The sequence below is a fragment of the Sebastes fasciatus genome, chromosome 18 (genome assembly GCF_043250625.1).
Source record: "Sebastes fasciatus isolate fSebFas1 chromosome 18, fSebFas1.pri, whole genome shotgun sequence".
In the NCBI taxonomy this organism is placed as follows: domain Eukaryota; kingdom Metazoa; phylum Chordata; class Actinopteri; order Perciformes; family Sebastidae; genus Sebastes; species Sebastes fasciatus.
In genome coordinates this window covers 28,758,325-28,772,318 of record NC_133812.1, presented here as the reverse complement: position 1 = coordinate 28,772,318, position 13,994 = coordinate 28,758,325, and the positions used below count along the sequence as shown (strand labels likewise).

At 41.4% G+C, this 13,994-nt stretch overlaps 1 protein-coding gene across 1 annotated transcript in view; it reads left to right on the top strand.

Moving 5' to 3' along the window:
* cd109 (CD109 molecule) overlaps window positions 1-10,193 on the top strand; it is a 39,676-nt gene extending 29,483 nt beyond the window's left edge. Inside the window, exons 24-33 of the mRNA XM_074616475.1 lie at window positions 199-417; window positions 1,014-1,155; window positions 3,303-3,479; window positions 3,686-3,771; window positions 5,170-5,493; window positions 6,245-6,307; window positions 6,513-6,652; window positions 7,650-7,806; window positions 7,891-7,993; window positions 8,720-10,193. Coding sequence (XP_074472576.1) covers window positions 199-417; window positions 1,014-1,155; window positions 3,303-3,479; window positions 3,686-3,771; window positions 5,170-5,493; window positions 6,245-6,307; window positions 6,513-6,652; window positions 7,650-7,806; window positions 7,891-7,993; window positions 8,720-8,934 — 1,626 coding nt within the window. The 3' untranslated portion in view covers window positions 8,935-10,193. The remainder of the gene's footprint in view (window positions 1-198; window positions 418-1,013; window positions 1,156-3,302; window positions 3,480-3,685; window positions 3,772-5,169; window positions 5,494-6,244; window positions 6,308-6,512; window positions 6,653-7,649; window positions 7,807-7,890; window positions 7,994-8,719) is intronic.
* The last annotated feature ends 3,801 nt before the right edge of the window (window positions 10,194-13,994 follow it).

Sequence of the window (13,994 nt, the reverse complement as noted above, 5' to 3'; positions counted from 1 at the left end):
ACGATGAGGACATGACCCGGGTTCTCTTTAATCTTTAAATCCTTCAGCACATCGTAAACAAGAGCTCACGACTCCCGAGAGAGAGAGAGCTGTGATTTGTGTTTTAATTTGTTATTTGGTTACAACAACGCCCTTCGTACTGTCTGATCTCCGTTTAATGTGATCTGGGCGGGTTCTTCTTCTGCTCTTTGTTCTCAGGTCGTGGTGATTGTTGCAGAGAGTGAGATTTTTGAGTTTGTGTACGTGGACGATGACGAGCTCTCCGTGCCCAATGTTCGTGAGGTGACGGTGGGATTGCAGAGCAGCGCGTCCGTCCTTGTTCCCATCAAGCCGCTGGTCCTCGGAGAGATACCCATCTCTGTGACAGCCCTGTCGATTGATGCGTCTGACCGGGTCCTCAGGACGGTGCTCGTCAAGGTGAAAATCACAGAAACAGGGGGTTCAAATAATGTGGTGGTAATGGAGGAGCTCCAGATTACATCCAGGTACAGTTGGTGTTATAACCTCTAATATTTGGAGGACGGAACCTGCCAAAATAATAAATAAATAAATAAATGACTCAATAAATAAATATGTCATTAAATGTAGCAACAATTTATTTTAATTAATTAATTAATTAATTTATCTTTGTTAATTCCCTTATTTATTCACTCTTCTGTTTAATTTTACCTTTTATTTATTTATGTATTTATTTTGATCAATTTTTTAATTTATTCATTAGCATTTATTTTTTATTCATTTATTTTATATTTATTTTTAAATGTGTGTATATTTATTTATTTATTTATGCATGATTTTCCCTTCCTCACATTTCTTAAGTCTTGAGTGATTTATGTATTTCTTCATTCTGTCTGTCAACCTGCTGCAGCTCCTCTAATGAGACCTCCCCTCATCTGCTGCTCCACTGTAACCCTACAAATCTTGATCTGGTTTCACAGCTCAGCCGTTTCCCAGAAATATTACTCACCACGTTTGTTTGTGTGTTCATTTTTCACGGCTTGTTGATTCTGCAGGCCGAAGGACTTGAGCAGTCTCACTCCACCTCGCTGCTGTTGGAGCTTTCTCCGTCGCAGCCGAGAATCGTCAGAGACGTCATGTTCACCTTCCCGCCAGATGTTGTGGAGGGCAGCGAGAGAGCTTCGGTGACGGCCGTCGGTATGTAAACACACTGAATAACCCCGAGTCACCACCAGCACGGGAAACAAACAGATTCAGGCCTCACGTCACCCGAGGTCTGATTCCTGTAAAACAACAACAGAGTCGATTCCTAACTAATGAAAAGATTTACTGTATGTTAAGTAAACACAAAACATAATCAATAATACGTTTCGAACAGTATGACCGAACCCTGAGACCTTAAAAAAAGGGAGGATATCACAACCAAAGCGGGGTGTTTGGTGGTTTCAGAGACTTTGTTTCTTGCATTCTGGTGACTTTAAGAGAGTGAAAATAGCAAAATAATAGGTACACTGCATGCTTTTTATGTTAAACTTTTGATTTTACCTTTAAAGGGACTGTTTGTAAGAATCATAAATGTCTTGTTAACAGCAACACCTGTGGCCATTAAGTCAACTAAAGTCAGCGTCCTGTTGCTGGCGCTTGTGCTCGCTCTACATAGACATGAAGGAGCATCGCTCAACACAGTGAGGAGACACACGTCAGCTAAAAGCACAATATCACTCTATATTTCAGCTGCTTGGCAGTAATGTTAGCTGACCAGACCAAGGTCTCTCCATGAATCAATGCTGATCCTAGTGTTGGCTTTTCCTGCTTCAGCCTCCCGACCGCGGCCGGAGGGAACGGGGGAGACGCCGGAGTTTTGGTCGGAGACGATAACGTTTCTCTCTGCGGAGCCCCGTCACTTCACAAGACACGGGAAACCTCTGTTGGTCTGGAGGAGCTGCAGCAGTTATTTCTGCACAAACGTCCACTGAACATTCACTAGATATTCTCAGAGCTAAACTAACTCTTCTGCAGTGTGGAGTGAGCAGCATGCACGTGAGAGGTGGAGCGAAAGAGCGAGAACGAGCGCGGTGTGTGAGTGAAGGCAGGCAGAGGAGCAGAGGAGCAGAGTACAGCAGAGACTCCGGTCCTGGAGACCAAAGCTACGGTCTCCCCCGCGTCCTCCGACCGCGGCCAACACTGTTTAACAGCTTCACTAGATACAACCAAGAGGTTTTGGTGCTTCACTGGAGTTTGTGTTGGAGTCTGAGTCTGAACAGCGGAGACACACACGAGCGCGCTAGGGACATATATTTACGCAATTCCGTTGAAATGCCCTAAAACGAAGCGTTTCAGACAGAGGGTGAATACAGGTATATTCAGGCAGAAAGGGTTTTTTTTAACCTGAAAATGAGCACGATATGGGACCTTTAAATAAAGTGAAACCAGCTGCAGTTAATAGAGGCTTTAGATTTAATGAATACAGACTTTATAATCCTGTAGTTTGTCTCACACACACACACACACACTCCAGCATGGACTTTCAAACATTGGACACGTGTGTGCTAAACAACACGGATTATAATAAGCAGAGTGGTGTCTTGCGGAGCACAGATGTTCAAACAGAGAGCCGTGCAGGAAGTTAAAGTGTCGCTCCTCCGTGTAACGAGGTGCAGACGTTCAATGTGAAAACACAAGCTGCGGCATGCTGAGATCATAGTTTCCTCAACGCTCAGGTGTTGAACACAGACCATATTTACAACAGAGATAGTCGGCGTTGTTGTAGTGATGTTAAAGGTTAAGTGTCAGCGCCGCGGCGAGGAGGAAACCTGTGATGAAGCAGCTGGTTGTAGTTCGTCGTGTGATCGGTGGAAACTTCACACAACACGGTGACGTCAGCTCGGAGCTAAATCTGGCCTCCTGCTGCAGAGTGTGCAGGTGATATTACCCTCACATAAAGAAGTATAAGTATATTCACAAGTATACTTTATGTAATAATATCAATGGACTAGTAGTATACTTGTAAGTGTACTACTTCAATACCTCTTGGGACTAAATTGGCCCACTTTTTTAGTTTATAAAAGTATACTTTTAACTATAAATGTAAGATTAGTGAACTTTGAGTACACAACTCGTTTACATCCAAGTTGTATTTTGTACTGCAACTATACTATGAACAATACTACAAGTGAACTTATAGGTATACTGTTAGTTTACTGGTTATATACTTGTAGCCCATTTTTATATTATATATACAGTATATATTCTCACTAAACTACTAGTTTAATAGTTTTTACTGCAAGTATACTTGTAAGTTTTCATCCTCATGTCTGATCTGTGTGGTTTCCACGGTGACGAAGGCGACATCCTCGGGCCGTCCATCAGCGGCCTGGATTCTCTGATCCAGATGCCGTACGGCTGCGGGGAGCAGAACATGATCAACTTTGCCCCGAACATCTACGTCCTGCAGTACCTGAGCGCCGTGGGACAGACGGACCAGGAGACCACGGACAGAGCCACGAACCACATGATGACGGGTAAATATAAAACAATGACATCATTACTGTAACAGCGGGATTTGCTTTATTTTGCAGTTTTTGCTTCTGCTGCGTAGAATAATCAGGATTTTATGAGATATATTTTTGGGGTTTGTCGTTTTGATTTGACCTCCATGTTAAAAACATTTGTGTCCAGAAGAAGCCAGAAGATGACCTGATATGATCTCTGGTGTCCTTCCCACCAGGTTATGAGCGAGAGCTGACCTATCAGAGATCAGACGGCTCCTTCAGTGCCTTCGGAGACCAGGACTCATCTGGAAGCACCTGGTGTGTAATAAATAGGGGTGGGGAAGAAAAAATGATTCACCTACAGTATTTATCACGATTTTTTTGTTTACGTTAGTACTGCAGAGGTAGAAGGAAGTTACCGCTTTTATTGTGGTAGTCTGAGTAACGTGACGTCATATCTGTTCCGTATCCGTCAACCAAAACAAACTGCAGCGAGCCGAAACAGAATTTTTTTCAGATGTATGTCCGCCTTTCTTCAGCCTTTTTTCAGACAATTGACCTTTATGTTGTTGTTGTTTTTTTTACATTTTTCTTACTTTTTTTTCTGACTTATGTTCGGACATTTTTCAGACATTTTATCGGATTTTTTTCAGACATATGTCAGACTTATTTTCTGACTTTTTTTGGCCTACTTTTGTAAATTCTTTGGTCATTTTTCAGAATTTATTTGGTAATTTTTCGGAATCTTTTTTTGATATATGTCGGCCTTAAGTCAACGAAAGTCAGCGCCCTGTTGCTCACGCTTGTGCTCGCTCTGCATAGACATGAAGGAGCATCACTCAACACAGTGAGGAGACACACGTCAGCTAAAAGCACAATATCACTGTATTTCAGCTGCTTGGCAGTAATGTTAGCTGACCAGATGAAGGTCTCTCCATGAATCAATGCTGATCCTAGTGTTGGCTTTTCCCGCCTCAGCCTCCCGACCGCGGCCGGAGGGAACGGGGGAGACGCCGGAGTTTTGGTCGGAGACGATAACGTTTCTCTCTGCGGAGCCCCGTCACTTCACAAGACACGGGAAACCTCTGTTGGTCTGGAGGAGCTGCAGCAGTTATTTCTGCACAAACGTCCACTAAACATTCACTAGATATTCTCAGAGCTAAACTAACTCTTCTGCAGTGTGGAGTGAGCAGCATGCACGTGAGAGGTGGAGCGAGAACGCGCGCGGTGTGTGAGTGAAGGCAAGCAGGCAGAGGAGCAGTGACTCCGGCCACACGCGAGCGTGCATGTGATCCCGACCCGGTACATTTATACGCTTAAAAAGTTACAAACAGTCCCTTTAAAGGATTCAAAGCTCAGACTGAAGCGCCTTATGTGTCCCTCCAAGAGGAAAACTGTGGTTTGTGTCACATCAGAAGGAGACTGTGGCCGTCTGAGCATTTGGTGACTAAAAAGACCATTAACCCCTCAGCACGCATGGACACACACACACACATAAACACATGCATGACAGATGCTACAAGGAAATAAATACCGTGTCAGAGGCTTCAAATACAGTACGTTTAATAAAGATTTTCTCAGGCTTTTTCAGCCAAAAATGTTTCTCCAGAAACAGATGAACTCACTGATAAAACAACACAGCTGTAAACAGGAAGTCAGCTGTGACTATCAAAGCAAAAGTCCATCAGCGACTGAACTGTAACAGGATATTGTGGAGCAGATGTATGAGTCTTGTTTCCTCTCTCAGGACACCGTCGTGGCTCTGCAGGCCTTGTCCGTGTTCGCAGCTCTCACGTCTCACAACTTTAACCTCGAGGTCAGAGTGAAGGCCTCGACCAGCGACGCCATGACCACCGTCGCCTCGACCAGCGACGCCATGACCACCGACGCCTCGACCAGCGACGCCATGACCACCGACGCCATGACCACCGACACCTCGACCACCGACTCCTCGACCACCGACTCCTCGACTACCTTCGCCTCTACCACCGTCGCCTCCTTCCACATCCGCCAGGACAACTACCTGCTCCACCAGAGCCGGCAGGTATACTGAGACACCACACACGTTTATCAGATTATTATGTGCAGATGTGATTCAACATCTGTTGATGATAAAAAAAAACTGTCGATAACCAATGAGAGCTCAGGTCACAGAGAGGTGGAGGAGGCAGATGTGTTAACTAGATGAAACCTTTATCAAAGAACATTGTGAGGAATCAGCTGTTCTACGAGCCTGATCAACAGCTGTTTTTTGGCACTAAAAGAAACGTAATGAGGTCATTAAAATCAGTCAAACTTTCCACCACAGCTCTGTGTACGTCAGAGTATTAGGGCCACGTTGAGGGAAAAATATATATCTGAGATTTCAAGAATTAAGTTGTTATATTACGAGAATAAAGTCAGAAGTTTAAGAGGAAAAAAGTCGTAATATTATGAGAACAAAGTCATAAAATTATAAATTAGTAATTTGAAGTGTTATTTTAGAGGGGAAATAGTGTGAAAATGAGGAACGTATGGGAATTTTGTGAAGTTATACTTTAGTACCATACTTCATCTTTTGGCACATCTGCACCACATTATCATCAGTATCAGGACCTTGAACAGATTGTGCAAGTAAATTCCGAAGAAAGAACCACATCTGACTTTTTTTCCCGTAATATTGTGACTTTATTCTCGAAATCTCCGATTTTTTTTCCCTCATTTTTTTCCCCTGATACTCCGTCGTAGCTCTGTGGATGTAGGAGCAGAATCTGCAGGTAGAACCCAGTAATCTGTAATCTGTTGTTCTGTTTCAGATCGACCCAGATGAGCTGAACCTGCAGGTGACTGCAGAAGGTTGGGGATTCGCCCTGTTTCAGGTACCGCGACAGAAAGGTTCAAACTATTAATATAGTAATAATATAATATAATAATCTTATAATCAGTACGTCTGGTCTGTTTGTGCTCCTTCTCGTCAACATGACAACTTGTGGTGTGAGCCGCACAGAAACTCTTGTAGTTCATAAGCATGTGGCTGAAACTCTGTTTTTCCATCCTGTAAACGCACCTCTTCTTCTACCGCAGCTGAACGTGTTCTACAACATCAGGAGTGACGGGACGATGACGAGGAGGAGGCGACACGCCGGAGAACACGAGGCGTTTTATCTGTACGTCGAGCTGATGGACACAGAAATGAACTCAGCACATCTGTACATCTGCAGCAGGTAACGTAACATCTGCATGATGTCCTTATGATGTCTGTCAAACCTTCATCACGTCTGTTTACAGACAATAAAACACAATAAAGTCAAAAAGATAAACAATAAAAACACCAAATGTGAATCTGAGAACAAGATTAAATAAAAGCAAAGCTGAAATATTCAAAACATTACTTTTTTGAAAAGTTTTTTGAAAGAATTCACTTTAAATAAGTTGTGTTTTATAATGTATTTACTCTTTACATGTTTTAAATTTATAATCATAGATTTTTAAAAATGTGTATTTATTTTATAATTATTTATTATTATTATTTAATTATTTATTTTTTAATAAAGCAATTTATTATCTACTAAATTTTAAATAAAATAAATTCAACATGTTCATAGATCATAGATTAATCATAGAAAAAAACAATAATAATCTAAATTTAGGATTTCTATTGCATATTTATTTTATTAATACTTAAAAATAATACATAAGAATTAATCAAACATTATCAACTGTTAATTTGAATGTAATTAAATACATTTTATTTATTATTAGCAATTTATTATCAACTAAATGTCAATTAAAAACAGTTAAAAATAAACTACATACAAATAAAAAATAAAACATAAACAAATAAAAAATACTAGTATTTAAAAAAATATATTTAAAAAATAAGAAATGGTCTTAAGAGACTATATGGATAAAGTTTTGTATTGAAATGAAGTCTTTATACAAATAAAGTTAGAACATATATATATCAAATAAAATAATAATAATAAAAATAAAATGTCATACAAATAAAGTTTGTTAAAAAGTTGTAGTTTTGTATTTTCAGGTGATTTCTTAGAGTCAGTTCCTGCACCTAGTGTCGTTGTACCTGATGAATAAAATATCCCAGTATATATCTTGGACTCATGATATATATATATATATATATATATATATATATATATATATATATATATATATATACATATAAATATCTTTTTCTAACGTGTTCATGTTGTTGTGCAGTCTGTCTGAGGCTGTGAGCCTGAACGCGACAGGCATGGCCATCATGGAGGTTGGTCTGCTGAGCGGCTTCAGCCTGCAGCTGGACGGCGTCCAGACCAACGAGGTGGTAAAGAGAGTGGAGACGAAGCCGGGGAAAGTCATCCTGTACCTGGACTCTGTAAGATCCTCTGAAACACGCTGTGTCATGGATTCTCCGTATTCTGTACGGAGGTGAAAGACTGAAATGTGAACGTGTTTCCAGGTGACGAAGGAGGAGATGTGTCTACTGATTCCGCTGGTCCTCGAGTACAAAGTCGGCAAAGTCCAGGAGGCCTGCGTTGTCTTCTACGATTATTATGAACCAAGTAAGAAGTTTCACATCGTCTTCGTTTGTACTTCTCTTACTATTTTATATACTAGTGGTACCACTCGCTTTCTGTAGAGCGACAGGTTTACAAAAACTTTTATCACACACCTAGGGATGCACCGATACCGGTATCGGGTACCGGGTTCGATACTGTGCTCATGTACTCGTACTCGCAAAACGGCTCCGATACAACGGCTCCGATACGCCATTGGGGTGCACTGAGGACAGTCCGTCCTGGTCGACAGTCGCACCGGGAGCAGGGAGCCCCGTCCCTCCCCGACGGGGAGAGAGAGTGCAGCGAGCCCTTTGTCCACGGTGCAGCGAGGTCCGGGCGGGGAGCGCTGTAAAGTTGCGGCCGCGAGCCACCTTCGCCCCGAGCCTTTCCGAGCCGACCCAGAGCCGGTGGCGGCGCACCGCCTCGTATGCGGGACTCCCCAGCCTGCCGTGTGTCGCTCACACCCTCCAGCTGGCTGTTAACGAGGGTCTTTTGGCACAGAGAAGTACTCGTATCGGTACTCGGTATCGCGAGTACCCAAATGTACTTGTACTCGGCCTGAAAAAAAGTGGTATCGGTGCATCCCTACTCACGCCCTTTCTTTTATTCTGAATTGCATCGGCACCTCTTTGATGCATCTTGCGGTTAGCCGTGAACATCTGAACTGAACTTTAACGTGGGTAGGCTCACGTTATACCTCTGACCTCTGACCTCTGACCTCTCTCTCAGGACGCAGGACGGTGAGGAAGTATAAGTCAGAGTGGAGGGGCAACATGTCCTCCTGCGCCTTCTGCGGTGGCCCCTGCAGTCTGTGCAATCCAGACAGACATCACAGCACCAGCTTCATGTCAGACAGCAGCGGCCAAAACCTCCTGATGACCAGCTCAACACCGGCTCTGCTCCTCCTCCTCCTCTTCATCATCTTCAGCATCTTTGGCGTGTAAATAAGGTCCAACAACAAATGCTAGTTCGGCCTTGTAGATGTTTTCTTGTGGAAGGTGATTACATACATAATAACGGGGTGTTCAGACCAAGAGCGGAGACTATTTTTCGCGTGGTGCGTTTGCATGCTAAGTCAATGCAAAGAGCTGAATAGATGCAAATTTGCGACCTGCGACGCGAACGACAAAGTTTGCATAATTCGCTCGAGTTTAAATATTTCAACTCATGCGAGAAATTCTTGTGTCTCTGTGTGGTGAAAGCCTCTCAGCGTTGAGATCGTCTTCCCGTCCTCACTGACGTTCTGACGTCGTTGAATCAGAAATGGAGGATAAATAAATCTAGTATGTGTGTGTGGTCACCCAGAGCTACGATAGTCCATCATCTCCGTCCAGAGAGCAGAAACCACAGACTGTCTCTGGTAGAAACAACAACGTCTCTAGATGACGTCATGTTGAGTGTCGATGGAGCAGCTGCATAGCCTGGTACTGATCCAACCAGACTCCATTCAGAAAACAAGCATTTTAAAAGTTGTTTGCTTGTCGTCATGGTAACAGACCTGACAAAGCATCAATTCAGACTTTGTACTAATCATCATCATTATGTAGTTATTTCAGCATCATTTTGATCTGTTTATTGATATTAAATCACAGCTCAATCTGATTATTTTGGGTTCATACCGCAGTAGCAACGTGTGGCTGCTAGATACAGTCAGTCTGTATGTGAATACAGCTCGCCGCCGGGTGACGTTATGAACCCAGACACGACGGCGTTTGGTTTTCTGACATATCTGGGACTTCACCAACATGTACAAAGCAGCAACAGAGGTTATTTCTTCCATGGTTGATGGAGGACAGAAAGGTTGTTGGTATCTATGAAGACAAACTCCTCCTCCTCTCCGGCCAGTCTAGAGCGAATGAAAACAAGTTTAATTAACTTTATTTAAACTCGAAAATTCACTGAGGTTGCCCTCATTTACAGTGATGTCGAGTGACAGACAAGTCAAAAGCAATTACAAATCAAATGCAAGATAAAAACAGAGAAAAATGATCCCGGCGGTCCGACTCGCGCGAGTAAAGCGAGGCGAAAATTCACTTCCCTCTTGGTCCGAACGCAGAATAAGACATTGTAAGTTTTAGTCTTCTTGAATAATTTTAATGGTGATTAACGTCTGTAAACTGACATGTTTATATTCTGTGTTACAGATAATAACAATAATAATAAAAGTAAACTGTATTTTGTGTTTTGAGTAATATTCACTGTGTGCTTTATGTTAGTTTAGCACTTCTTTTTGACACTTTTTGAACACAGTAATCAACCAGCGGATGACACGACTAAACGTATCCTCCAGAAATGGCCAACTTGCTGTTGATGACGACACATTCCTTTTCCTTATTGGGTACAGGGGTTATGATTCAATATATTGCGATACTGTAAGCAAGGTGATATATTGCAATTTTTTTAACCTAATTTTAGGAAAACTGTTATAGTATAAAGAACACCACCATATGCATCAAATCTGAGTTTAAAAAAGTTTACTTTTTAATGCAATCTGAACATTGGGATCTGCATTTGGCTTCATCACAGTCACTGTAACATCCAACATCAAAGCTCTACACTGAGAGGGAGCATCTCTTTACAAATGGAATAAAGTATTGATCTTTGCATATAAACTGTTAAAGGGCCTCTATGTAAGAATCATAATGTCTTGTTAACAGCTTCACCTGTGGCCGTTAAGTCAACTAAAGTCAGCGTCCTGTTGCTGGCGCTTGTGCTCGCTCTACATAGACATGAAGGAGCATCGCTCAACACAGTGAGGAGACACACGTCAGCTAAAAGCACAATATCACTCTATATTTCAGCTGCTTGGCAGTAATGTTAGCTGACCAGACGAAGGTCTCTCCATGAATCACTGCTGATCCTAGTGTTGGCTTTCCCGCCTCAGCCTCCCGACCGCGGCCGGAGGGAACAGGGGAGACGCCGGAGTTTTGGTCGGAGACGATAACGTTTCTCTCTGCGGAGCCCCGTCACTTCACAAGACACGGGAAACCTCTGTTGGTCTGGAGGAGCTGCAGCAGTTATTTCTGCACAAACGTCCACTGAACATTCACTAGATATTCTCAGAGCTAAACTAACTCTTCTGCAGTGTGGAGTGAGCAGCATGCACGTGAGAGGTGGAGAGAGAGAGAGAGAGAAGGAGCGTGGTGTGTGAGTGAAGGCAGGCAGAGGAGCAGAGGAGCAGAGGAGCAGAGACTCCGGTCCTGGAGACCAAAGCTACGATCTCCCCCGCGTCCTCCGACCGCGGCCAACACTGTTTAACAGACGAGCTTCACTAGATAGAACTTTGCGGTTTTGGTGCTTCACTGTAGTTTGTGTTGGAGTCTGAGTCTGAACAGTGTAGACACATGCGAGCGACCATGAGACACCGACCAGCAATGATTTATACGTGTAAGAAGTTACAAACAGACTCTGAGAATCGATACGGTATCACTAAACATAACATTGCGATATGCGATATGTTCTAATGCTAACATGCTGGATGTTATAGATATATTGTGGTGCTGCTGGTGGCGCTGGAGGAAAAGTCACCACAGTCAGTAGACGTCATCTTCTCTGGAACACGAACGTCTGCACAACATTTCATGTGAATCCGTCCAATATTTGTTGAGATATTTGGACGACCAACAGGCCAACTTCACCATCCACAGAAACACACTTTGGAGAAACACTTGTACTTCGTACTTCATGCCAAGCTGCAAAAACTAAAGTGTGAAACTCTCACTTTCCCTGTAAGACAGAGTTTGGATAGTTTTGGATGAACACCACCATGTTGGAGCGGCGTGCTCATCACTCAGCCCTGAGAGTGTATCAGATCCTGTCAGAGTATAAACACCACCGCAGAGGCAAAATATTTCCTCCTCTGACTCCAAACACGGAGCATCATCTGTCAGCAGGCAGCGCTGCACCACATCTCCATCAACACATGCACTACACACTCATTCTCATGGACATCAAACAATACGAGAATGTCACGATTACACAGCTCCGGCGCTACCATATTTCAAGAGAGAGAGATGAGTCACCAGAACGTGCAGCTGCACACATCTGGGCTCAATCAGCCGGCCGACTGTGGAGCAGAGAGGTTGTTTCTATTGGACAAAAATCTGAGAAAGAAACTCACATCCTCCTCTGAGGACTTTTAGTCCCCAATCAGAGCTTTTATTTCTTTATGATTGCATGATAGGAAGGACTGAGGGCATACACCAGGAGGTTTTACTCATTAAACGCTCAAATTCACATCAATCTCTCCTTAATTCATGTCGATCCCCCTTCAAAGAAACACATTCATTTCATATTATCTCCTCAGTCCACATTAAAGGTCCCATATCGTGCTCATTTCCAGGTTCATACTTGTATTTTATGTTTCTACTAGAACATGTTTACATGCTGTAATGTTGAAAAAACAACAATATTTTCATCATCCTGTCTGTCTGAATATACCTGTATCTGTATCTACCCTCCATCTGAAACGCTCCGTTTCAGTGCATTTCTACGGAACTGCGTTGCTAGGCAACAGCTCGGGTCCATGTTTACTTCCTGTCAGCTGATGAACAGAAAATAAACTCCGACACATTTAGAATGTTTACTTTTAAAAAATAGGGCCGTCAGTCTATTAAAATATTTAATTGTGATTAATCACAAATTAATCACACATTTTTTTTATCTGTTCAAAATGTACCTTAAAGGGAGATTTGTCAAGTATTTAATCCTCTTATCAACATGGGAGTGGGCAGATATGCTGCTTTATGCAAATGTATGTATATATTTATCATTGTAAATCAATTACCAACACAAAACAATGACAGATGTTGTCCAGAAACCCTCACAGGTACTGCATTTAGCAGTATTTATATAGTACTTTATAGACAGGACATTACAGACATTCTGCTTTATAATATAAAAGACATGAAAATATATTTTTTTACAATATGGGGCCTTTAATATACCACTTAATTGTTTACTTTATAATGTAATACAACATTTAGAGAGTGTGTAAACCCACTCTCTCAGTAGAGGAGTTACCTTCTAGTTTACCTACACAAGTATTGTCCTCTCTGGTTCACCTGTTAGAGACGATGATGATGATGATGATGATGATGATCACCTTCTACCTGAGCATCTAATCACAATAACTGAACACACCTGAGTGAGTGTGAGCGGCTCTCAGGAGGCTCACTGTCTTAATGCCAATAAGGTGGTTAATTTATTAATTTATTTCACCATAGGGCACTTTTATTATATTATGTGGATGGGAATGTGGTTGTAGTTTAGTTTAGTTGTATATTTTTAAATATCTGAAATGAGACATTAAGCTTCTGAAAACGTGACTCTACCGAGATGACCTCACTCAACGGACCGGAGCTCACTACAGGTGAATATTATAACTAATAGTTATCACCATGAAACTCCCACAGTTGATTACTGACATTAAGACAATTATTTTTTGTATTACAAGTTTTCTGAAATGTTTAAATATGCAAATGAGGCGTTATCTAATACTGACTTTATGTGAATTTAGGAGAAATCTACAGAAACAAAGTAGTAAAATAAACATCTAAATATGGAGGGCAGAACCTGCCAAAATAAAAAGATAAATCAATAAATGACTTGATAAATAAATAAATGTAGCAAAAATAATATAAAAGATAAATGTAGCCATTAATTAATTGATCAAATCTGACATAAATTGATATTTCTGTTTTAATTTGCTTCTTTATTTATTTATCTTTGTAATAATTCCCTTATTTACTCTTTTATTTAATTTCCCCTTTTAATTATTTATATATTTAATTTGATTAATTATTGAATTAATATATTCATTTTTGCATTTATTTTATTCATTATTTATATATTTATTTTTGCATCTATATTTTATATGTTTTAAATGTATTTATTTATTTCTGCACGATTCCCCTTTGCATTTCACCCCTTATTTATTTCCCCAAACTATTTCTGTATTCTTTTCTTTTTACATTTCTTTATGCATTTCTGCCTCATTATGCAA